The following is a 26715-nucleotide window of genomic DNA, read 5'->3' on the forward strand; positions in this document are numbered from 1 at the left end:
ACTGTACTTCATAACCACAAACTTGTTTATTCAAAATTGTACACAGAGAAGTTGGGCTCGCAGTCGAGAGCCTGCATGTTCGACTCCAGCCACCCGCACTTGCTGTTGTTTCTCTGGGCAAGAAACTTAGCGATAATTGCCTCTACCTAGTGATCGATTTCGAGTAATGGGTAGTACCAAATTTAAGTCATAAATAGAGTCACAGACAACCGGAAACTGACATTGCCGTCGGCTGCAGCGTGGGTCAGGTGTATGTCGGAAGGCGTACACCGATGCATAGCGCTCAAGTCCGCTTTCCCGCAATGCAGGATAAAGATAAACAAACAAACAAAACAAAAAGTCAACAGGTATCAATTAATTTCTTTGGATCGTGTTCTTGACCAAAAACAAAATGATTCGCTAGTCGCTCCATCAGGGAGGTTCACAGGTCACGCACCACATGACCGGTAATTTTTTTGATCCCAGCCTAAAACCTGAACTTTTAGTCTCAATCAACATAGCTAAAAACAATGCTAATTTATCGCACATTAATCGCTTATCACTGAAAGCCAAGACATCACTCAAGTTAAAAAACTAGAAAACATGTTGCAGCCTACGACCTCAAAAATTTACAAAATTATGTCAAAATCAGCAATGAGGTCTCCTGTCCACAAATCAGCTCAAAAAATGACGTTACTTCCTAGGAAAACCTAACGAAGCGTATCAAAGCCAACAATATCCACATTTGGCACTAAAGAATTGTATAAAAAAAATTCTGGGGCTGGTTCGCATGTCACCACTGTTCACAGGTCCCGCTCTTCTCCTACTTCTGGACCCGGGCCCGGGATATTTAAGGGGCCCGGATTTAAAAGATTTCCTACGACTTCAAACATTATCAAGATCTTAATAGGCTATAGCCTACAGTAGGCTAATCAGATCTAAAGGAATTGCCATCAGAGGTTAAAATAGCCACTTTAGCCGTCAGATGGAAATGTACCGAGCCCCCTTACAGGTACCGGGCCCACATCAGCTCTCGCCTCTCTGGTGGTAAAATATCCACTTCAGCCACCAAACAGTAAAATAAAAATTTAGTTTAGTATAGTACAGTGATTTCCCTAACCACGAATATTTAGTGAAATATAACCCAAAGCACGAATTTCAAAATAAACAAGCTAATGTTTGTTTAAACTCAAAAACTGAAATGGCACAGGTAAGAAGATTGCTATCCCTATTTCTGGACTAAAAATTAGACCAAAATCGCTTTTCAGATTGCAGCTATCATCAAATATTTGACCTAGGCCCAAAAACCTTTCCAAATCGAATTGAAAACTTTCTGACCGTCTGCACTAACTTTGCTGTTAATTCTCTTCTGGTGAGCTTAGAATGACCAGTGAAACATCAATGGAATCGGGAAGTAATACTCTAGCGCCATGTGACAAATAAAAGTTTAAAAAAGCAACCTCTAAACAGAGATAATTTAGTAAGTTTCGCGGTTTGGGAAATTTTAAGACTGCGCAAGATTTGTTAAACAACCATGTTTTTGGCATATCGGGTTTGATCTATTCCTCATAATTTTCTACTTTGAACGGCATGTATCATCCTCATTTTAACAGCAAGCTTTATATTTAGGCCTATATAGCATTGTCGATGAAAAGAGCCCGAAAATAAATTGATACCGGACCCGAGAAATCCTGTCAACGGGCCTGCTGCTGTGTAGCAATACAGTACCGGTATCATGCCAAACACGTTTTCCTTCCTAGCAAGTGAGCCATTGTCTACTCTTTCGCTGTTGCCTGCCGTTGTGGAATCAACTTTGCTACGGTGCTATTTTATTCGTAGTGTTTATACAATTATAATAATTGTACTGTAGCCTACTAGGCTCGCAACAAACGAAATGAAAGTTTTTTTCTTTATTTCTCAAAATACAGCAAAGACATCTTTATTGAACACGAGAAGCATTTTTGTTTGGTAGTTGATGACCCCTTCCATTCTTTCTGTAGTGATCCTTTTCCAAGGAGTTTCAATTAATGTAGGGATTGTAGGCTATTGCAATTTTTTGGTGAATAAGGCAAACTTAATGCATTCTGAGTTTTGTATCGCCTTTTTTCTCACAAACAAAATTATACTGTTCTTGTCAAAAAGATAGAGCATCCATTAACACACCAATTAATTGGAATTATTTCATCTACCTTCGTCTGCAGTCGCCATAAATGCAGTAAAGTAAATGTTGTCGTAAATGTTATCAGTAAATGCAGTAAAGTAAAGTAAAAGATGCGTTGTCCAACACCCTGCTTGTATTTTTGCAAAGAAAATAAATTTGTCATCTCTAAAAAAAAGTGGTTTCTGCTAGATAAAATAGGAGAGCTTGTTTTATTGATTGAATGAATCTTTATCCTCGGACTGGGAAATTTTTTGCAGAGCTTAATCCTGGCAGTTTCGCATACTTGTCGACTGGCTTTGAATCACTAACGCGGGCCAGGTCATCGAGATTGACAGATTGACAAAGTGAAGTTTCCGATTGTTGAAGTCTTCATACCAAATGAAGACGACAGTAGATAAATGTACAGAGCGAAGTTTCACGGAACAAACTAGGTTTGTACCATTGGCCTGACAAAGGAATAGCGTAAAAAGCAATAGCCTACTGTTAGTTCAAAACAGAAAATGTCTTTCCACTTGGTCAGCGCGTCACTAGTTGCAACCTAGACAGCAAAATACGTCATTTTTACATTGTAATTAAAAAAACCAATGTAATCAATGTAAAAATGATGGATTTTGCTGTCTGAGAAAAGAGAAATTTTTCATTGGATATGCTCAAACGCAAACGTCGTTGAAATAAAGCGATAAATCTGACCCTCTTATTATACAAGACAAAAAATGCGGCTATGATTTATTGATCAAGAACAAATCTATACCAGCAGTTCCCCAACTCTGTGCCAAACAAGAGAAACAGTATCTCACCAAGTCAAATACGTCACTTCCAAATGTAAGACGCGCCAGGCTTATGATCAAAACGTACAACGCGGCGACAGTTTCAGTGATCCACATAAGAATTTTAGATCATGAAGAAGCGAAACTGCATCAGTTTTTGGCTTATCCGCCACATTTTTCTGATTTACAAATCATTGTAGGCTACTTTTTATGGGTAATAGCTTACTGAATAAAAGTAATAAAGTTAGTTTTTGAGTAATTCAAGCTTTTTGTGGTGAAACAACCTATAAAAAATTGTCACATTCGCAAAGGCCAATTTGTGTGCCAATAATGTGTCCGAAAAATCTGAGTTGTGTGTCCCGCATGTCCCTAAGTGCACATAATAATAATATCCTGATGTGTCTAGCTAGTGGCTCATGCAATCGCTAAGAGTTGGGTTGGGTTCTTTGCATTGGTATTAGAAAGTAATGCAAATAAAACAGCAGAAAACGTTTGGAAACAACTGCTCTCCAGCCAGCAAATCAGTTCTTTTTTACATTGATTCAACGTCTATAGACGTTAAATCAATGTAAAAATGGGCTGATCTGTTGGCTGGATCTACGTTGATCTACAAAGCGCGATTACTATTTTCACTGATCATGACTAAAAATGACAGTAGTATATCGGATATTTAGACATGGGTACGCGTGAGTTTTGCGTTGCAATTTGCGAAGCAAAAATGTTTCCGTCTTTCACATTTAGGCCTAGTAGCGTTAGTCTTGAAATCAATGATGAAACGTTTCACAAATACGAAGTACATTATCGGTAAGCAAAAAAACAATTGAAAGTGCTGGTGAATTACAAATCATTATTAAAATGCAAATTGATGGGCCAATCAACCACAAAAAAATGCGTCAAAAGGCTATCACAATATTCCCGTGCCCTTAACCTTAGGGTGCCACAACCGTTATATGCAGGTAAAGAAAAGCTAGAAAACGGCTACATAGCACGTTTATACATTTTTTAAATGCAGATGTCTGCAGACGTTAAATCAATATAAAATCGGTTGATTTGCTGTCTGGGTCTTCATTGTTTCGAAGGTTTGCAAAGTTTCGCTTACGCAGAAATGTGAGCAAAGCGTGAGACGAACAAAGAGGCAAAAGCGTTCCATCCTCGGTGCTAGCATTGGTGACAACACGTTCAGTATATACATCTTAAACGCTTGCAAGATCACAATGAAATAGCAGGTACTAAACAAACTGTACATATGCACATAGAAAAAAAACACAATTTTTCTTTAAAATGTTTATGGTCAAGACACACAGGAATGTTGACGTAAAAGTACATTGGATTAATGTTGTGTCCTGTGCAACAAAACTCTATTACAAGAGCAGAAAACTCGAAAATAAAGCTGGAAACAAGATCACTGACGTTGGTTTCCAGAAAAACGTAAGGAAGATGAAGGCTTTCCGAAAACGTTCACACAATGAAAGACGTAAGAAACCCAAACTAAACACAAACTCACCCAGACAGCAAATCGGTCGTTTTTTACATTGATTCAACGTCTGCAGACGTTGAATCAATGTAAAAAACGACTGATTTGTTGTCTGGGTACATTCTATCCTGGTCAGGTAAATTTTTGCCCAGCTCTTTTTTAATGATTCAACATTTGTAAATGTTGAACCATGGTAAGAACTAGCCTGATTGTATTTGCAGGAAGTCTACGGCGCAAAAGTGCCTAGAGATATTCCAGATAAACCATAAAAGCACCCTGGTTGTGCAAAGAACACACCTGAATACATCACATAACAATTAACATCCAAACTGATATGCAGATTTCAGAACTTTTAACACAGAAGGGTTTTTAAAGTTTTCTTCCGAAATAAACCCAGATAGCAAATCAGTCGTTTTTTACATTGATTGAATCAATGTAAAAAACGACTGATTTGCAGTCTGGAAATGTTACATCTTTCTTGTCAAGCGCTTTGTATCACAAACCGGTCCACACACAAAAGAACTCAAAGCAATGTCCCCTTGGTTGAAGCAACGCTCCAGATAGAACAACGATGGATTTTGCTGTCTAGGGCATGACATAACAAAGAGTAAATGAAACTATATGGAGTTCTAAGCGCGAAAAAAGCTTACGGATGCAAACAATTAGCTTAAAGGATATGAAGACTCGTTGCTTAAACAATGATGCAATGTTACTGAATATTCAAGCAACATAAAAATGCTTGACTTGTTCGTAACAATTACATTGGTAGTAATTGAATCGAAAAAGAAAAACACACTCAAGCCGATTTGCAAAAGTACAATATGCAATTAGTGGCTTTGAGTGGTTGCAGCTTGAAATGACAATTAGGATTATCCCAGCTAGCATTATAAGATGCAGATAATCTGGGTGCCGCTCAACATGGTTGAGGTTATTAGTCCAGTCATTAGTAGATTACTTTCACTTACACAAAGCGATAAGCACGTAACAAAATAACACTTTTACCTTAAAATAACGTTTGTTTTCGGCTAGCGTGATAAACAACGTCACATACAAGCAAGATTGAAACACATAAAATAACATTTGCAGTTTTTAAAAGCATTAAAAATATACTAAAAATGAACAGCTCAAACTGAGCCAAATATTTTACATGCCTCCCACACGAAGATCTCAAGTGAACAAAAAACGTAAAAAGCTAACAAGTCAACAAAACTCATTGTTTTTCAGTTGATTTAACGCAATTAGACGTCCAATAAAAAACTTCAAAAAAGGTTACAAAAAGTGGTTTCAAATACAGCCGGACAGCTTACATACAATGAAAATTTTTAACCAGCTAGCAAATCAGTCAATTTTTACATTAGTTCAACGTCTGCAGAAGTTGAGTTAACGTCAAAATAGATTGTTTTACTATTTGGAACCAGCAAGGGTATTTTAGCATAGTTTTCTGTCACCTTACACATTCTGAGATGATAGGAACTTGATTCAAATTGATTCTCGGCATTACAAAACACAAAATCATTGAGAAACAAATTCGATCAACAATGAAACGATGAAAAATGTTAACGCGGCAAAACTTTAAATCATATTGAATCAACAACAAAAATGCAGTCAACAAAATTGAAAACGCGGCCGTACCAACTGCATATATTCAACAGAAATGAAGGTTGAACTTTTGTAACTAATCTTTGGTGTAACGGACATGCCGATTGGGAGTCAATCTTGGTTCGTACAATACCCCGCTTAAAATAAATCCAAATACCGTACATCACTTTCACATGTCGATGATGTGCCGACATTGCAGCCTAGTCGTTTTTGTACTGATTTAACGTATGCAGACGTTGAATCAATGCAAAAAGATTAAATTGTTTGTTATGGTGTGAAATTACAACTTGTACTTTGTTGTCGGGTCACAGCACCAAGGAAATAGCAATCTTAAAATGGGAATCAAAACGTTTTTAGACACAAGATCAAGGGGGTATCATTATTATTGATCACTCGAAAACACGCGAGTCACCGGAGGGTTTCAGCACTACAGCATGGTCGCATGGGTGCCTGGATCGTTCCAATGCTCCCTCAATGTTCCTGGCAAATGGGGGTTGCCTCGTTGTGACAGACGTTGAATAACGCGGTCCGGAAGAGCTCCTCCCGCCTTTAAATAAACAAAAGAGTAGATGATTGTCACATGACGTAATGCTTCACGTAGCATTTTGTGGTTCAAGATGCATGGAGCAGATGTAATGAAATAGTGCAGTTTCGGCGCACTTAACTACTCCGACAATTGTTCGGCTGCGCGGCGTTCGAAAGGACGTGGGTTCGACACCGCTCCAGAGCACGTGGCTGTGTCTAGGCAAAGACACTTAAAGGGGTATTAAAGGAAAAACCTGACTTGGCGATTTTCCACGTTCTTTGTGTTTAACATGCTACCATAAAACGATTTTCAATAAAATTTTGCCCCATTGCGGTCTGACCACCATTGTGCGCGTGCTTTTGTCAGAGCTTTCAAAACGAGATTGGCCTGAGCAACGAAGCGTGCGAGTGTAAAGAACGTCATAAAGTTTACGTCATAAAGTCTAGCAATCAACCGATCACGCAATAATTGTTACTGCGGGCGATTTGACTGTAGGCTATGTATGTATGTACATCAAAACAGCACATTTCAACATCAAGACAGCAGACAGTTTGCTCAAAACATCAGATGTGGTAACGTGGCTTTTGTTATTGCTGGACTTTATGACGTATTCTTGAGCTGTGTTTGCACGTTTTGGTCATTTTGAAAAAAATGAAAATAAATGAAACACTGGACTTTGGGCCTTGCCAGCGCCATTGAAAACAAATTTTTTTGGGTAATTGTTTTTGAAATGTATTCTTGAATGTTCAGTTTACTCATTTTAATGCTTAATTCCGGTTTGAAATTTTCCTTTAGTATGCCTTTAATGGCAAGCCAAAAATAAGAGGAGCAGCTGACTCGAAGACCATATGTTACTTCGCTCCTGTCTGTCTGTTGTATCGCATCTGTGATCGCAGTGTACTGTATGTTGTCGCAATGGGCGCAAATAAAAACACGATTATTAATATTATTGTTCACCAATGAGAATCAATTAAAATGTTCTTTTTAAAGAGCTTTCATTACTTTGCGAAATTCTTTTAATTTTAGTACAATTGCACACTGAAAACCTTTGTATGTTTGTTTGTTAAAATAATATATACAAATTAATATGACTTATACTATGAAGCGGTGGTTCTCAATCATTTTTGGTTCACGATCACAAAAAATTCTTTAACACCTGCTTGTGGCACTCCCGTAAATCACGGTGCTCACTAGATTAGAAAGACCTATTGCATCACAACCAATACAATCCATGTTTCGGAAATCTAAAAGCAAAGCTAACAAACCTAAGTGATAAGTTTGCGAGCAACATGTAACCGGGTGAAAGCTAAGAATGTACGGTAAAGCAAAAAAAAGGACATTGTCACTATGATAAACTTTTCTGCACGGAAAAGTAAAAAAGAACACCATATACAACATGTAAACTGGGACACCATTTAAAAAACTTTGTAATCACGAGTTGCGAAACGGATTACTCACATTCTCCCTGGAGTAGTCGAGAGCGTTCATCCTTTGTCTTCCTTCTTCTTCGGCTAACCTGCTCCGTTCTGCCTCCTCTATGAGCCAATGATTCACCTCGTTGTTAGCGAAGTTTCTGCAAAGTCACAGTCGCTATTCATCTTCTTTCTTGACACTACGCCGGATCAGGTAGGGTTCGTATTTAGGAAACAACTAGCGGCCTCCCCAGAGGTAGGATCACCGTCGTTGGGGGGTCTCCCCAGGGGTGTGTGAAATATTCGGTAAGAATCTAGTTACATTCAAACGGTTGCTATGCAATGTCAGCTTGCTAGTGATGAGAATGAAAAGTGGACGATTTCGAGTATACGTTTATAGTTCCTGTCGCCTGTTGTATCGCATCTGTGATCGCAGTGTACTGTATGTTATCGCAATGGGCGCAAATAAAAACACAATTATTATTTATTATTATTATTATTTATGCCTTAATCAAGAAAACACATACTTTGCAAAGCGGCCAATTTACCACCTGCAGCTTGTATAATGTATATGAGCTGACAGTTAACTATTTGTGGTGTGTATGCCAGAAAATGCATTACCTATTAGTATTGTCATGTGTTCGTGTAGTGATTTACTTGTGTGCACGGAGGGCATTGACCTTGACGCTTTTATATGAGTGACGCAGTTCTCAAATACTTGGTGTTTAATAAATTTCTATGGTAAAGACAGTGAGAGTACAGTGATGAAAAAAACACATACGATGCAGCAGGGGCTCCTTCCATCAATCTTCGTTTCTCTTCCTCTCTCCTCTTCTGCTGCTCCTGCTTTGCCGCCTGTATCCTCCTGCGAAAAAATGTGAACAAGCAATAAAAACACAAATAATCCGATAAATTTTATGCCTAACAAAAAACATTTGCCTACTAACTATTCTCATAACAGAAGTCAAAGCAGAGACGCCAACTTATGCCGAAATAAGTGACAGACTAACATCCTTAGAGCACTTGGCACCTAATCCAGCAAAGAAAAGTCTTCTGGTGGATGGAAGTGCTTAATATGACATGTGAGGATCAGTTTCATTATTGTAGAGCGAGTTGTCAAAGTTGGGCTAAAAATCAAGAAAAACACGGTGGCGTAAAGCCTACAGTACCATTGTGGCAACTGAACACTTCGGAAATTGAAGTTCTGAGAGCAATATTAAGCCAACTAGAGTAGTCATACTCCTCACCTCAATTCTTCTTCAACTTTCATCTCTTCAGCTTTTGCTTCTTCTATTCTCCTTCTTTTTTCTTCTTCTCTTTTCGCTTCTCGTTCCTCCATAAGGCGCTGTTCTTCCAGCAACTACAGATATAAAAAGAAAGTTTCCACAATTTGCTGATAGAGGAAATTTTAAAGAGAAATATTAGCTCAAAGAACTGTTACTCGGCAGTCGAGTGTAGAGTTTCGCCCACGAGGCTGGGCTCATCAGCATCGCACCACTAATTCACAAAACAAAAGCTCGACCTCTGTTTTGCCAATCAGTTAAATTCTTAATATTGTGTAAAGAAAATAAGACAACCAGCTGTCGCCAAGGATGTAAACTGTGAAAAGGAACGATCAACCTGGTGTCAGCACAAGGCTGAGCAGTGAGCACTCACTAGTCACTATATCGATGTAACATCCATTAAGACTTTTCCAAAAACAAGTGTATCTTACCGGTTGAGATTACACTGATATGTTTGTGAAACGCAATGCTCGCTGTTCTGCAGTGAGTACTCAGCCTTGTGCTGACATCAGTAAGATCGCTATATCTCGACACACCTCAAAGAACGTTTTTTTTACGTAAAACGAAAATGCTGAAAAAATCCAAACGTGATGCTTTTACAAAAGATCTCTCACTTGTCGTCGCAGCTTGAGGTTCTCATCATGTTGTCTCCTCTCGTGGTTGAGATACGACTCCTCCACAGCTAGGTCGTGTTGTGCCTGCATCACCTCAAACTGCAGATCATCATCAGAATCTCTCGGACTGAAACTCCGTTGCTGGAGGAGAAGACAAAAAAAGAACGATAAAAATAACTTTCAAAAACTGTGACTGTATAAGGAATCTCACAAAAACTTGACTCGTTTGCAGAGCAACCTTAAAATGCTGTTGTTTGATACCGCGACATTTCACGCAACACATCCACAATACGAATGGAATTTTTGATCAATCTTGAAGATCTTTTGAAAAGTAGTTTATTTTTCTGTGCAACTTCAATTTTCACGCTGTTTTCAGTTCAGACAAATGATGAATTTTCGTTTTGGGCTTAGAAGCTGGTTCCACTGCCAAACTTATCGATTAACTGTGCAAAAAAAACAACAATTCTTTCAACCAAATTCCATCTCCACAGTTTGTCAAAGCATTCTTTTCAACGTAAAAAGAATTATTCTTAATGCTAAATTTTAACATGGCCAAATTATGTGTTTAACCTAATACGTTTTAGTCTTGCACAACAGCAATTCAAGTTTGATGTTTGAAAAAATTCGTTGGGTAAAAAAACAAACAAAAGGTCTTTTAAAAAAAATAACGTAAACACACATTTAAAACATATTTTCACAACTTCTCAACTGAACAAAATTTCAAACCAAATCACGTGAAAAACTGAGCTGGCACAATCTTTTAACGTTGAATCAAAATATAACAATGATGGACTTAGTGCAACGTGTACGAGAGTCAAGGTCTCGAATTGAATGAGTACAAAGTAATGGCATGACCGTTTGATTGCGCATTCACGCCACACATGTGCTAGTGGTGTTTGACTTGACTAAACAAACTCACCGCTGCATGAGTGGCTGGTTGGCGGAGGTTGTTTTCTTTATCTGTAAAAGTGTTACAACATCGACCATTGAGATAACATCACACGTAATGAAAATTAAATTAATCTCAATTCTCAAACGTTGCACGACGAAAATTCAACGTATGCTGCTGATTTGATTACAAACAGTTCACGATTAGGTCAAAGGGGAGCCATTTCGATTGAGCTGAAACAATTCCACGTAAAATCAACAGCAAAATTTGTAAGGGTTTTATTTGTGTTCCATACCGTACCTTGCGGCCTGACAGTTGTTGATTTGGCTGCTCCAATCAAATTTGAAAGTGGACTTGTTCTCCTACAAATGAAACAATGGCTTAGGATCACTCGTTTGTAAAAACAATGAAGATTTTCAAAATTTCACTGCAATACTAGTCAATATTTTGGACTTTCAATACAGAGATTGGATTTAGGCGATATCTTTCTGAAATGCTCAAAAACGCGTGGCTGGCACAGTTGACCACAAAAAGTCTTAGTCCATATTAGTGATATCACATCTAAATGCCGTGCTGTTAACTTCAATTAATGTGATTAAAGAAAATGTGACATTTTTGAGCAAAAGACCAATAGCATGTTGGGAAATTGATTGTGACATTTCCTACAGAGTGATTGAGCTTAGAAAGGCAAACTGGCTGGACCCAAGTAGAGAACATTGCGCTGAAACGCCAAAACAAAGGCCTAATAAACCAAAGTATGACCATGTGTACACATTCTGTTTGCAAGCACCACACAACAGATGTACTTTTTACATGGACGCTATCACAATTCAACAATAAGGCATTTGGGGCAACAACACAGTTGCCCAATATACACTTGTACAGTCTATCGTCTTCAGTTTGAGAGCTATCTTAAATAATGTTTTATATCCCTTAGGCCATCTATTGTAACGACATTCAATTAATGAATTTCGACAATATAGAGCAAAACAATTACTCGATATCATAGAAAGTATTCAGTTAAAGCTTCCGAAGAAGTGACTAACTCTTAGAGTCCAGACACAGGAGGTTTTTCTAGTCGGCAGAAAAACGTTTACAGGCCGTTTCAACGTTCACAAACTTTTGACAAAGCGTCACTTTTTGCGAGTCGAGTTGTCACAAGGAGGGCGAACACATTGGCTTCCCTTCAAGCCAATGACATTAGAACAATACAACTTCGAGAGTCGATTTAGTCGGAATTGGTATTTCAATAAGGTTAATGTATGTAACAGGATATAAGGAGCCTTTTATGGAATTTCAAATCAAGAAGGGCAAGATAAAATTCTTGATATAATACCGAAACATAAGCTCGGAGAAACAATAGTTCATTTCAAACAAGAAAACTACGTATCTTTACATTATAAAAGCAATCTATAGTTTAAAACTGGCGGTAGAATGAATGCAGCATATCACGGAAATTTTAAAGCAGTCACAAAGTATTTGGAATAGTACGCAATGGAGTTAGGTCAACTCTGAGTGATCAAAGTACAGAGAATGATTAAAACATTAAAACCTTTTTGGTGAAAAATCCCTAACTCCAGAGAATACGTCCCAAAAAAGAAAACATTATGAGTAGTTGAGTACCATTACAAAAGCTTAAACAAGTCACTGCATAATCACAGCCAACTCACTGCATTTGCTGAACTTCTAAAAGTTGGTAAACGCTATATCTTCGAAATCTGTTACCGATTCCTACTTTTCGACATAGCTAGTACAATAAAAGATACTTAAAAAAAACAAAGCGTTAATTATTTTACCAAGATCTTAGTAAATTGTGCAGTACCATGAAAAAGTAAGCGTTAAAATGAGACCAATTCTCACTATCGTGATATACCAACACTACCTGTAGCTGGAGGGAGGAGTTTTCTTTGGGGACAATCTGTCCATTGCAGAGAGCTTCTTTGGAGGATCTAAATTATCAGGAGGTGGTGGAAGATCATCCGATAAATTGTCATCTGGAAAGTCTTCCTTCTGCAAGTTTCAACAAAAGCCTTTTATAAAACAACTGCAAATCGAATCGAAACGCAAGAAAGCCTACAACTAAATAGATTACAAGTCTAGCTTTTCCTGACGCCTTTGGTTTGATTCTGAACCTTCAAAAGGTGACCAGTCTGACCACCACAATCACAAGATAGCTGCATTACTCAATATTCATGCATGGCTACCTAGACATACGGCGTGATTTGTCACATTTTGCAGAAATTTCCAGATTTTGCCAACTTTGGGTGAATGTTTAAATGATTTTTTCTAAAAATTGTATTTTTATGCCTTTTTTAGTGTTTTCCCCAGATGACACAATAGGTTTTAACATCATCAGATGGGGGTAATCAAAATGTGACAAATCAGGCCGCATCTCCAGATGACCATGACTCATGGCATTTCGAAACATGCCGATTGAAAATTCTTACAATTATTGATATTTTGTCTCGAAAGACTTTTGTTCAGACGAAGGAAACACGTGCTTAACTAATTACAGTAAAAGAGCAATCTTTCCAATTTCATAAACTTTAGGGCAATGCGGGAAAGGACAAGTCTTTACCTTTTGGTAAATGGGTAAAAAGAAGTTTTCAGGAGTGGAAAAAATTAGGCCGTGCAGTGTTTTTGTACTCGAACTAAAGGGCATTTTGAGTAGAAATAAAACATAAAGGTGCATTCGTTCAAACAAGTCTGGCTAGAACCTATCTGGACAAGGTCTCGTGACATGATAAACCTTTCAAAATACAAACTTATGTATGGTTGAATATTGAAAATAACAACTTTAACAATTTCGCCTTGACCGTATAACGACCATGTCAATGATACATTGCTGCATTTTTCGCTTAACTATCGGCTTGCTAGATCTGAAAGGGCTCACCCATCTTCACAATGGAAGCGCTAAGAACGTGACTTCAATCAAGCCGCGATGTTCTTATAAGTTTCAATTTCAATGTTTCATGTTGACAAATAAATACAACAGAATTAGCCTTGGGCGTTGGGAAACAACGAACCGAGAATTCTGAATGCGACAAAAGATAAAATTTAAAAAAACAACAACACAAAATCGGAATAAAGGCAAATCAATTGGGTGAGCACAAATCAAAAACTTCTCTTTTTAGATCTAAAATAAAACCAAGTTCCAATTCTAAAACTAGTTCTTAAAAATATCCTCCCAGACAGCAAAATCCGTCATTTTTATATAGATTCATCGTCAGTTGAAAATGACGGATTTTTCTGTCTGGGGTGTTCTTTTAGACAGCAATGTATAAAGTAAATAAACAGATTGGCACAACTCCGAATCAATCTTATATTCAATTTAATTTGCACAAACATGATTTTCCTTATCGCAAATTTAACATCGAACGACGTGTAATTAACAAATAGAAAGTAATTTTACATTCTGACAGCAAATAGCAACGTGCGGTACGACGAAGCATCAACAACACCATCTTCAACATCGAAGTTACATTGAACGATGTTGGAGCAATGTCAAACTAAGTCAACTACCAAACTGTTTTTAATTGTACAAGAAAGCCCGAGGCAAAGCGCAAACGTGAACACAAGAATATATTACATGGCCATGTAAGGAATAAGGCAAGCACACTCAGAAGTTCACTGCGTCGACCTTGCAGCCTTGAGTTAAAAAAATACTTGAGTTAAAAAAATGTTGCCAGGAGCTATGAAATCGAAATGTTTCTATTAGTCTATGATTCGCAATCGGATTTAAATCTTCATGGTGCCGCAGTGCAACTATGAAGTTAAAATTTTCATGAGAAATCTAATTTTCATGTCAGACCAGCAAGCGTGCAAAAGCACCGTCGCAAAAAACACATTGCTGTCCACGTGATGTTATGAAACTGATCTTGATTGATTTTGAAGCATTACCACACCAAGTTTCGGTTCTCTATTACACTGCAAATGACCTTTACAATGTGTTTATATCACGGTAGCCCGTGACGCATGGGACTTTTTAGCCACAAAAGAACCATCAAATGACGTGACTCTGAAAACCGTATCATCTTCGTTTCGAAGTACTGCCAGATGTGTACAGCACAGTAGAATTTTAAAAAAAGTTTTCAAATCTTTGCAATTGATCAGCTATACAGAATAATGACTTTTCTTACAAGAAGAATCAATAAATTTAGAGGACATCCTCAAAAGTTATCGTACCATAAAAATACAATCAATCAGTTCATAAATAGCGACAATACCTTGTTCACATTATTGGCCGAGGTTCCATTGAAAGTTCTGGTTGAAATAACCGGAGACTTGCCTTTGTCTGAGCGGACCTGAACGAATCCTCCTGACGTCATAACCACTTTGGTGCCGGACAATCGCATCGAGTTGGCTGATGACACAAAACAAACAAGTTGATGAAAAGAAAAGTTGAATGGAAAATGTCAATGTAAAAGTTAATGGATTCACTGATACAATACATTGAGCATTGCCTCCAGGTAAAAAAGGTTTACATTTCTTTTGGAGCAGAAAAAGTGAAAGGCAGTTGCCAGTCTTTCAAGCTTCGGCTTTTTCAACAACTATTTCTGTTGAAATTCTGTAAAAACAATTTTTCCATTGAAGCCTGACATAACTCAAAGGACATCTCTGTTTTTACCATGATGAGCAAACCGCAGGAAACGTCGGTTTAATTTAGGAGTATAAATTTTTGGAGTGTAAATGTCACGGCTAAGCATTGGACACACTAGCTGACCATGCCAAGCTGAGATAATTATGCTCCAAGCAGTATATTTTCTAATTGTATTGACGAAAATTTACAGCAAATCTCACAGCTTGTTTACAAGAATAAAACATAACATTGAACACTAAGTTACAATTATTAAGTACAAAATGTACCAAAAACTAAAACACAACTACAAAGTAAAGGGACTGACATTTCTTTATTTTTCCGTATCTTCGTATGTCCAGCGACAGGCTTCCAGTGATGACGCTGTCAACAATTAGTTGGACAATTCCGTTTTGCGTTAGTGATGACGATAGCTTGACGTCATTAATAGCAAGAATTTCATCTCCGACACATAACTGGCATATGTCTGCCGCTAGACCTTGAAAGGAGAAATACAAAACAGATAAAAAAAATTCAAAGAAAATGAAGGGGTGTACCAGCAAACATCTATAGGATTGGCCCATGATACAAGAGAAGGATCCTCAGAGGATACAAACTGATATGAATGAATCAACAAGTGAATAAAAAAATAACAGTTAACCTCTCAAGTACATGTAGCTCCACACAGAGTGAAATTTACATGCCTTTTGACTCTTTTTACTTTTTTTAGACATTCTTTTTGAGTCAATAATACTTTTAAAGAAATAAAAAAGAGTCAAAAGGCATGTAAATTTCACTCTGTGTGGAGCTACATGTACTTGAGAGGTTAACTGTTATTTTTTTATTCACTTGTAGATAAAAAAAAACCTACAAGTACAACCAACCCAGACAGCAAAATCTGTCATTTTACATTAATTCAACGTCTGACGTGTAAATCTTGTAAATAATGTAAATCTAATAGGCTATGCAAAAACTATACATTTGCTATTTTCAGTTTGCTTGAGGTTACCAAGAGACTGGTTTGAAATTTGTTACACGATTTTGGAAGTATCCACAGCAGAAAACATAAACTTAACGTAAAGGTGGCAATCTTACAGATGGCACAGCAGAAGCTCAGTTGGTAATGCAACAGCAGTTCATTGAATTTAGTTGCGTGATCTTGCCTGGCAAACTAGACTGAGATTTTCTTTTTCATCTTAAGCATTTTACCACGTTCAGGACTCGAGAGCATGCATCTTGTACAACGAAAGAAGCTTTGAAAAGCAAGGTTACGTCATAATTCATAACAAAACTGATGTTTACCACGGAAACGTGTGTAGAGCAAATAACGGCGACAACGACATATTCCATATCAATTACTGCTACTGAGCAAACTTCATCATTGACTCGCAAACAAAAGTCTCTAAAGACTGAAAAATTAAATTGTCGCCCAGACAAAAAAAAAAAAAACAGTCAACCTCCCAATGTACCACTAAAATAACAAACCACGCCGTAAAAGTTTGACTAGATAAAGCAGGAAAAAGCTGCAGTTCATCAACCACCCCAGACAGCAAATAAAAAGTTTTTGCATTGATTCAACGTCTACAGACGCTTTACATTCGTTGTCTACAGACATTAAATCAACGTAAAAACGACTGGTTTGCTGTCTGAGGCAATCCACTCCTACTTATCTAGCAAAGCAGTCGTTTTTTACATTGATTCAACGTATGCACGCGTTCAATAAATGTAACTCGTGTTCTTTCTAGATATTAAGCGGTATCTCCACAGCCCAGTGACATCCATGTGATAATGGTCTTTGTCTCAAACATGATTTACTTTTACACCCTTTCAAAAACTCATTTTAAATTTCGCTTGGCTACACTGTCTCAAAGCCAAGCACAACTACCAGTTAGTAATCAACGTTCTTAATTCTGCAGCGCTTGACATTCCGTTGTGTAACCGAAGATATCAGATGCTTGACAAAGGCTTACGTTTTGTGTAGCCGAAAACGTTTGCAATTTTCAGTTTTTTGTGGTATGTGACATTCCATGTCGTTGCTCGATTTTATCTGTTTATGGTTCGGCAAAGTTATCTCTTTACTTTAGTCTCTACCTAAATTTTATTAAGAATGGGTTAGTTATCATTTTTTGTCATTGGCGTGATCGAAACGGACAGCATCAGCCTGCGACATACAAACCCAGTGATGAACAAGTAAAGAACGGAAACATTTGAAACGTGGATTGTAGTTTCCTGGGTAGCGGAGATGAAGTGCGGTGTCGGTACCTGACAATTACGCTTAACGCACCATCAATGACATTAAATACCGGTTTACCACCGAAGCAGCGGATCCCAATCAGACTTAATTTGCTGTTGATTACGTTGTTTCAATGTGGAGTTCAAGTGATTTTCTTTGAAGTTGTTTAAAAAATCAGTAGCTCATGTCTTGGGCACAGGACGCGAAAAGAACAAAGAGATAAGAGTCTCAACAGATTCTTTCAGGGTTCTTTGAACAAAAGGATTTAATGAAATCCGACTACTCGGTTTTGGAAAGCCAATGAAATGCAAAAGGACTGAACACATCGTCAACTAGTAGTGTTGTGGCTTGCCAACAGGTCAAAACTATTTTTGGATTAAGATGTACAGCTCAGAATCAACATAAAACGACGTTTGTTGCTGGTTGCCAGACAGATAAGTCAGTTGTTCCTTTGTTCACAAGGCCGAACGTTGAAATGACGACTTCATACGTTTTAGTAACACAAATAGAAAGGAAATCTGTTTCAAAAAAAGTGCATGGTCGCAACAAAACTAGAGCTGAATAATTAAACGCATTCCTTTGCGAAGGTGATCTCAAAAACAAAAAACTCACTCGATTTCAACGTTAGTCGACACATGGTCGACACGTAGCCACAAATAACACAGAACTATTCCGTCGTTCGAGCTCAAGACAGCTGGTGTTGAGTTTGTAATATTTCAAAAAAGAGGCCTCGCTATGATTGACACATGCAGATTGACAAAAGAAGACGTCATAAAGATAGACACACTGGTTAGGCATCGCATTCTTCAATGCATATGTTTTAATACAGTAGATTATGTCTCGTCAGCCCATGGTCAGCCATAGCTATACGTAATTGTCTTCTTCAAGCAGCTGGAGCACGGAAATTAAAACAACCGGACGACGTTAGGGTGTAGAAATAGGAGAAAACAAAATATGAAAAAACGTTACTTACCAGGACTAACAGTGTTGACAATCACTGGACGTCCTTCGTCACCGCCTCGCACAGTGAAGCCGAAGCCTTTTTCACTTTTTGGTCGTTGATTGATGCAGATTTTCATGTCATCAAATAAAGAGTCCGTGGTGTTGGAGGGAGATCGGGGAGAGGTTCTAGTTCCTGTGATGGAATGAGGGGGCTCCTGCTGAAGACGTGAAAGATTGATCATAATTTTCGTCAAATACGACGTTGGCAATGTGAATGCTCACGTGAGGTATTTTTTGCAAATCTAAGAACTCAGTAAAAGTCATTGCAAGTTAGATTACACTTCTTCTTCTTCTTCTTCCTGTTTTACGTCTCATTTCCTAGAATCAGGGTAGGACGGGGTCTGGCAAGGCACATCCTCAGTCTCCATTCATCACGATCTAGGGGGCTAGTGCACACTGAGTCTGATTAAATTGATAAGGATTTCATTGTACAACAAATGCATCAAAAAGTCTTGGAATAATGCAAAAGAGACCTGTTAAAGCGAAAATTAAAACTGTCTAACCTAAAACCATTAGCTACAAGGAGGGTTAAACGCTAGTACAATCTATATCCACAACGACACACATACAATCAAATCAATTTTACGTTGATTTAAGAAATCACTTTAGAGGATAAATAGTGGAAAACTGAGTGTAAATTAAACAAACTTACCAAAGTTGAGCCGTTTACTGGCGGAGAGCTTTCTACTGGCTGTTGCCTGGATACTTGGACTCTTTCCTCGACTAAAGCTGGGCGTACTTTAGCAGGTAAAGTCGCCGACTTGTTCCAAGAGGCGCGAGGTGGGGCAACGTCGACGTGTTGATGAGCAGGCTTATAGTTTGTTTGGGTGCTTGGTTGCTCTGAGCGTAACCAAGGTGCACGTCCTGTGTTAGTTTGGTTGGAGCTGTTGCGACCTCCAATGATTTTTGGCTTATGTTCGCTTTCGTTGTTCGATGGCTGGTAACGAGAGTTAGGGTTGGAATAAGGGCTTGTTTGCCTGAACGAAGCTCTATCTTCGTTTTCCACGTCAGTACCGTTGTGAACTGGTTTCTCCCTGATTGAAGGTTCACTGCCGTGCAACTTTTCCGTATCATGTTGCAAGAGTGAGGCTAAATGTTGGGGCGCGCGTGGGGCTTCTGGTTCTTGATGGCCCATATTTTCCCACATGCTACGCTTATTGGCGAATGCCGTTTTCCGATGTTGTACGAAGCTGCTCGTACCGGAATCTGAAGGTTTCGAATATGCGTGGTAATTGCGTGGTAATGTTGAGGCACGTTCGCCCACTGCGCTGTACTCCGATTTTGGGCGCTCCCTGCAAACAACAACAGATGAAATTGAAATTTAACTCCCAATAGTCAATATACGGTCGACTTGTGAAAGTATCAACACGTATTAACATATGTAAAACTGAAGTCCATTGCTGCTAACCATCTGTAATTCTGTATTGTCGAAAATTTCAACTAAAACATGTTTTAATAAAACAATGTTTTAGAAAAAAATAATCAAATGATCAATAATATAAAACCGTGCACTAGGTAACTAAATTGGAACATGTTTTAGAATAATCAAAAAAATCGCCGAGAATCTAGTAAAATTAAAAAACTAGTCACTGAAAAAAAAAATACTCAAAATGATTTTGTCATACTGTCGTTATGAGCTCATACAGGAAGTGTATTACACAATATTACTTGAGTAAAATGTTACATTTTCTGTGTAACACAAATCGAAACAGGCGTATAACTAATTGCTGGTATCACATTACACAGCTACTATGGCTTTATCAGAGGCGGCTATGAAAAAAGTTAGTTATGCCTAATTTGAGGAGTCAAGATTCCTTACATACTTTTCAACTTGCCAACATAGGTACTGTAGTATGGTATACTATTATTATATACTAGGGTTGATGGAAGAACTAGGAAAAACTATAAAAAATCGAAACGAAAATGGCTGGACGAGATTTAAAAGCAAGATTGGTAACATAAAAAGAAAGAATAAGTGATAACGAAGAATTTGTGGAAGTCATCTGCCATTCGTGAAAAACGGCTGGATGAATGGTGAAACCATTGCAAGATACTTCACTAACTTGTTAGTGTTTTGCGACTTGTTTCTCATGGCAACTGATGTCTTCGACGAGTAAGTTGATGCAGGCGGAGATTGGACTCTTTGCCGGGTGTCTTTGATTGGTATCCGATAAGCAGCGCCGTATGTTTGCGACGAAGGTGCTGATGAGCTAACTGGTGCTGATGAACTAACTGGTGCTGATGAACTAACTGGTGCTGCTGACCTGACTGTAGGAGCAGCAACCTTAATCGCAGAAGATGTGGACTTTGGTGAAGTGACTTCTCGCGGTAGAGGGGGCCAAATCGATTTCACGTGCGAGTTTGTGCGAGGCTGTGCGTGATTTGTGGAGCTAAACTGCCTCGGGGAGTCAGTTTTGCTCAGTTCAGACGAGTCTTCACTCGTGGTAGGTACATGATCAATCACAGCTGTGACTTTTGACGTGTATTTGACAGGAGTCACAACCACTTTGGTGTCGCCTGGCGATGGACTTCGTAACGAATCATGAAAATTGTTGGAGTCTGCAAAGTTCGGAACTGAAATCGCTCCACGATATGGCATTTTTTTGCCTTTCTTTGCGCCGCTTCTGTCTTCATTGTTTCTGTCGTTGTAGTTTCGATATGCAGAGGAAGTGTGGTAGTTGTCATCGTCCAGCCGACCGGATTCTCGCCTTTCCCTACAAAGAAAAATCAAATTTTTATAGCACAGCTTTGATACGGCAAACTAGGAAAGTCCTATTTGCTCAGCGACCAAAATTTGGTGAGAAGGCCACGTTTTTGATCACTTTAAGTTGGCTTAAATCTTAGCAGAGAAAATCTTATTGTCACAAGAAAGTCAGTATATCATGCCTTTACTTTTTTTAAATCAATTCAACTAGCGTTTTCATAATCGCAGACTTGAAAAGAGAATGTTTGGATAAAAGACTTAGGTCACATACAAAGTTCTTTTCAAAATAGTTCACAAGTCACAAAACAACCACCCCAGCAATCCTTAAAACCAACAAACGATTCCAAAATTTCGTCTATTTTTCAAAGTTGAACGTAACTGCTCAGGGCTACTTTGTTTGCAAACGTGACTCACACATATCACTCACTTTTCTTCTACAATTTCTTTGTACGTTTTGGGTCTTCTAGTTGAAGACGCGGTCGTGTGTTGTTCAACTGTGTCACGGTCTTCTTTGCGTCTCCTCACGTCGAGAGTTGCACTTCTACGACGTTGTTTCCAATTATCCAATTTCTGAACATCGAGGTTGTTACTGACACGATACACTTATTCACAGTCTATGAACAGCAGTAACCGTTGTAAGTGTCTGCAGACTTTTATCGTTGCTTAAGCGAATGACACGTTTGCATAATTAGCGTTGGCTGCTTGTCGGTGAATAGGAAAGGTGTTTTAGAAATAAACATTGTATAATACATACATATTAAGTTTTTGTTATTTTCATACACCTGCACAAGTGCACATATATACGTAAACTCAAAGACAACCTCAGTTCGGGCCACAAGTTGTACATGTTTTGTCTACTGCAACGCCTTGTAAATAACAGATAATTAGATTGAACTACAGCGACCTTACCAATAAAAAAAGACATACACTCATTGAACGGATTTCCTCAGGCCATGTCCAGACAGCAAACGAGTCTTTGTTTACATTGATTCAACATCTAAAAACGCTGAATCTATGTGAAAAAAGACTGATTTGTTGACAGCGTTAGAGGAACCTAATGCTTCCGAACTTTATTTGCAATGTAAAAATAAGCTAGTATCCCTTGCGATAATGTATTTCAGAAAAATACGCTTCAAAAGTAATTATACAATTTTTACAAAACACGGTACAAAAAGTGTTCCTGTAATAAACAAAGACTATACCAATGCATATTAAAGAGAAATAGTAATATACTTGAAATTAGTTATGAGACTAACTGGTCAACATATATTTAAGTTCATTTACCTCTTCTGGGATTAAGGCGGCGTCGGAAACAAGAATTTCTACTGAAGTTTTATACATTATGGTGTAAAAAATTATGACAACCCCGATAGAAGTAAATTTTAAAATTCAACGCATGCTGCTAAAGCTGACCAAAGACTGAAATACAACAACACAGCAACAAGCTTTCTTTGTGTCACAGCTCTTCAGTACAACAATCACAAAAACTAAATTAGCAGAATATGATATCGTTTTAACGACTTAACCGTATGTTTGACAAAACAAGTTACAAATGCATCTGCTGAGTCTGTACAGTAATTTTGTGCACGCTTTGTTGCTGAAAATTGGAAAAAGCGCAGCCTTAACGTACGCGTAAATATGCAGAATTGTATAAACTACAAAGCTGTGAGATCTTAGCGCGGCCAGTGATTTTGCCAATATCGGCTTTTCATCCAGGTAAATATATATAATTAGCTTCAGTCAATTTCTTGAACGATCGTATCCCTCTTGGACAATGAACAACAATTACGAAAGGTTTTCAGGTACAGAAATATGTAGTTAGCATATAATAACTGAATGAGCCCAGCAGATGGAAACGCTCCACAAACTTCTCTTACCAGTCACCGATTGATATGGTGAAAAATAACCCTTCGAAGTTACCTTATGATTTACAATAGAAATACAGGTAACAGAAACGGCATTTGCTTGATGCCTTTTTAAAGCAATTACATCTCATCTCGTCTAGGATTGCATTACAGTAACCATTTTTTTGTGAGCATAGCACTGTGGTGACCTAGACCAATCTTGTTTTACCTACGCTGTCAATAGATTAAACTGTACAAAGTGTACACAAGCAAACAGAATTCCTGCAATATTCGCCTTGGCATTGAATTCACATGAAGCAAGTGCAAACAACAATACATAAGAAAAAAATATCCGGCGGGCACATATAAAATAGCCTTCCAATTAAGTATGGCCAAGCATACACAATTTTCTGCAATTTGTAACAAAACTCGGCTGCGATTATATACAAAATGCCTATAGTCCACCTTCACCTAAGGTCTAAGACTACCTCAGTACAATCACCGGCATGAAAACTGTCTCTTGAAAGCTTATTTATGCAAAACTGCACGAGCTAAAAACTACTGCGCGCTCTAAAAAGTAGTTAACTTAACGACACACACCAGCTACTATTTATGACAAGCAATTCAGTATCATCTACTTCACCAATATGACCTTCGATGGGCGTAACTGTAGCTCATAGAAGGATTATTTACTGAAGGTAGTAAAGTAACCACTGCTTCGTAGAACCATGTTTTACTATCTACAAATATGTTAAACATCATGATAGAACTACAAAACTGCTATACACTCTCTCGCTGAGCTGCAAAACGTTACTAAGAACTGTAGTTCAGCATCTATCGGTCGTTGAACAATCAATATATGAGCAACGACAAAAGAGAACGGCCACTTATTGCATATTTCATGTGGCCACTCACCAGCAGAAGTCATGTGTGTACTGTGTACCAGATAAGCGCTCAACTGTCTTTCGCCTTGTAACTACGTTTGTTTTAGATATGGTTATAGATGTTTGTAAGATGAGGTGTTTTTGTCGCATGCATTCAGTGTTTTCTTTTGTTGACCATAAATGTTTGTTCGTTTTTGATAAAAACTAAACCCAAAACAATGAAAAATCAGACACTCACAAAAAGATTTATAATAATTGAATGGCTATTTAGTTGTAAAGGCTACCTAGTACCTGTCAGTTACCAAACATACAAAAGTACGAGCACATGCACAACTCACTTTGATATGATTGCTCAACAATATGTTAATCACTACAGAACAAGTCGCCTTTCAGTAAAAACATAAGCAATCACATTTAGCGATTTTATAACACAAAAAACACTGCAAGCTTTCAAATAAGCACTGTTGGTTTGATATACTGTATTCGATGAGGTCTTGAGGCCCGTGAATACCTGGCCTTGCATGCTATTACATTACAGAGTTTTTGTCAAGTACAAATCACGAAACAAATAACTGAAAAATAAGTTTCTCCTTATAAGGACACAATTATACTGTTCTATTTCAGTAAAAAAAAAAACAACTAAATCTCATACAAATCTTAAACTGACAAAGCAATCATCAGAACAATACTTCTGTTGCTGTATACGGCTTCAAAATACTGCAACGAAAAATATAGAAGTCATATTTCATCTGCCCAAAAAGTCCACAAAAAACTGCTTGTATGTTTTACTGATCCAGAAAGCTGAACCTAAGTTTGCAAATGATTCTCGGAGAATTTTTTTGAAACAGAACTTCAAACGAACGTAGCAATCAGCAGAACAATACAAAGAAAACAAAGAGAAGCCTATGATCATCTTCCATTAATACAACAAAAACTGGATATAAAAGAACATAAAACTAAAATTGGTGGCTTTAAAACTTCCATGGCAACTGCAATTATCCAGACAGCAAAATCCGTTATTTTTACATTGATTTAACGTTTGCAGACATTGAACCAATGTAAAAATGATGGATGTTGTTGTCTGGGATACCTTCATAGAAAGGTAATACAATAACAACATTCAGAAATCAACTTGCTTAAATAAATAAAAAATAGCTTTTTACAAGTGCAACTTACAAATATAAAACATAGTTTTAAAATACTGATATGTTATGTATATACACATTACTTATTAACTTTACATCATACAACAAAGAATTATTAACATAAATATTACATAATTATAAAATACTATTAACACTACAAAAAAAGAGCTCAATGCCAAGCAGAACAAACCACTCAGGAGAGGACAGCAGCAACTCGATTTGCTTAATATTAATTTTACAACCATTTCAGAGTTTTTTTACACCTAAATTAAAGAAACATACAATACCATACACAATATTTCCGCATCTACTCTTATGCATGTGTAGGCAAAATGTTCTAATATCATTTTGTGCTATGAAGGCAATGCTTCATATCCATCAAGCAAATTAGAAAACTAGTGATAAAACTATCTATCTGCAAATGCCATAAAAAACACAGTCACACTTACTGAAGTCCATGTGTCTTCTTCCTCTTTCAATTTGACTTTTAGTTCCTGCATTTCCTCATACCTTGTGTTACGAGCATCCCTTTCCTCTTCTTTGGCAGCGTTCTCAACTTGAATGTCACTTAAACTGCGACTTCTGGAAATCAAACTTTATTAAAAAAAAAAACATCACAGAAACAAAAAAAACGAACATTACAAAACGAAATAACTTTGAAAACTGCATATACACAGTTTTACACACCACACAGAATAAAGTAAAGATCATGGTATAAGTATATATCGTACGGTACCTCATGTGTTGTCGCACATATGTCATGGGATCTCCGGTAGGAGTAATAAAACGTTTATAAGTTTCCTCATTTTTCTTCTTTCTAAGAGGTGCTGGCAAGTTTCCGGCCAGCCTCCGAGCATGCATGTCATCACATTCTCTGGCCCTGGAATGAAAATTATTTTCAACTGTAGCCTACTGTTTGCAAACATTTCTAACATTATAACATACGGTAGTCGTAATGTCATTGACATATAAAGTAAAGATCATGAGATTTCATCCTTTGCATGAAAATTAAAGTAATTCTGCAATCTTTATATAAAACTTTGGTAGAGAGTTTGCTTTGTTGAACCATAGAGAAATACTGTTCTATTTCTATCTATTTCTCTTTATATAAAAATCAATTAGAGTTTTGGTGTAAAAGTAATGAAACAAGTAAACATAAAGTTTAATACATTTGGTCTACTCTATGCTATTGTGTTTGTGTTAGTTACTTTACGTACTGGTGAAAAAATATATATAATACTGTAACTTGTATTTAGTAACTTGGAATGATGGTGTTGTTAAATCTACAATCACAAGCTCCTTTTATAATCCTGCATAATAATCATAACTATAATGATGTTGCAAGCACAGTAGTGCTTTTACACCTTACATTATAAATTACATAATAAATACAGTGGAAAAAATGTAATTAGCAATGTTACGTTGAAAACAAGAGTAGTATTATTGGAGCTTACTCTTGATACTCTCTCTCATCACCGCTTGAGTCTCTAAAGTAATTTGAATAGCTCATTGTTGCATGTGATTCCAGTATTTCTTATCTTGAAAAAGCAACAATCAGATTGTTTGTAACAATCTACATGAGATGAGGTTTGGAAATTTTACTCCCAACAGTCAAATATGTAC

General features: G+C 37.5%; 1 protein-coding gene across 2 annotated transcripts; it reads right to left on the reverse strand.

The window, feature by feature from the left end:
- Window positions 1-1932: 1932 nt before the first annotated feature.
- On the reverse strand, window positions 1933-26715 carry LOC145764668 (uncharacterized). Of its 2 annotated transcripts, none has more exons than XM_082576317.1 (17): window positions 26547-26715; window positions 25829-25972; window positions 25542-25674; window positions 21647-21789; window positions 20579-21229; window positions 19168-19807; window positions 18487-18673; window positions 15609-15779; window positions 14931-15067; window positions 12587-12714; window positions 11005-11066; window positions 10735-10775; window positions 9816-9956; window positions 9166-9278; window positions 8679-8783; window positions 7965-8079; window positions 1933-6527 (listed from the first exon to the last, which is right to left on the reverse strand). In XM_082576317.1, the coding sequence occupies exons 1-17, from the start codon at window positions 26600-26602 to the stop codon at window positions 6408-6410; spliced, it is 3087 nt and encodes a 1028-aa protein (XP_082432443.1). In that variant the 5' UTR covers window positions 26603-26715; the 3' UTR covers window positions 1933-6407. The 2 variants fall into 2 exon arrangements, with proteins under 2 accessions (XP_082432443.1, XP_082432442.1); XM_082576316.1 differs by having other exon boundaries at window positions 8700-8783; window positions 25542-25686; window positions 26547-26706.

The sequence above is a fragment of the Aplidium turbinatum genome, chromosome 2 (genome assembly GCF_918807975.1).
Source record: "Aplidium turbinatum chromosome 2, kaAplTurb1.1, whole genome shotgun sequence".
NCBI lineage: Eukaryota > Metazoa > Chordata > Ascidiacea > Aplousobranchia > Polyclinidae > Aplidium > Aplidium turbinatum.

Bases quoted from the DNA above. Each gene is read 5' to 3' on its own strand.
- LOC145764668 (XM_082576317.1), bottom strand. From the start codon at position 26,602: ATGAGCTATTCAAATTACTTTAGAGACTCAAGCGGTGATGAGAGAGAG. The intron at 19,808-20,578 runs GTTAGTGAAGTA...TGTTGTTTGCAG, and splicing joins AAGTCGCAAAACACTAACAA to GGAGCGCCCAAAATCGGAGT. The intron at 15,068-15,608 runs GTCAGTCCCTTT...TTGTGTCATCAG, and splicing joins ATACGGAAAAATAAAGAAAT to CCAACTCGATGCGATTGTCC.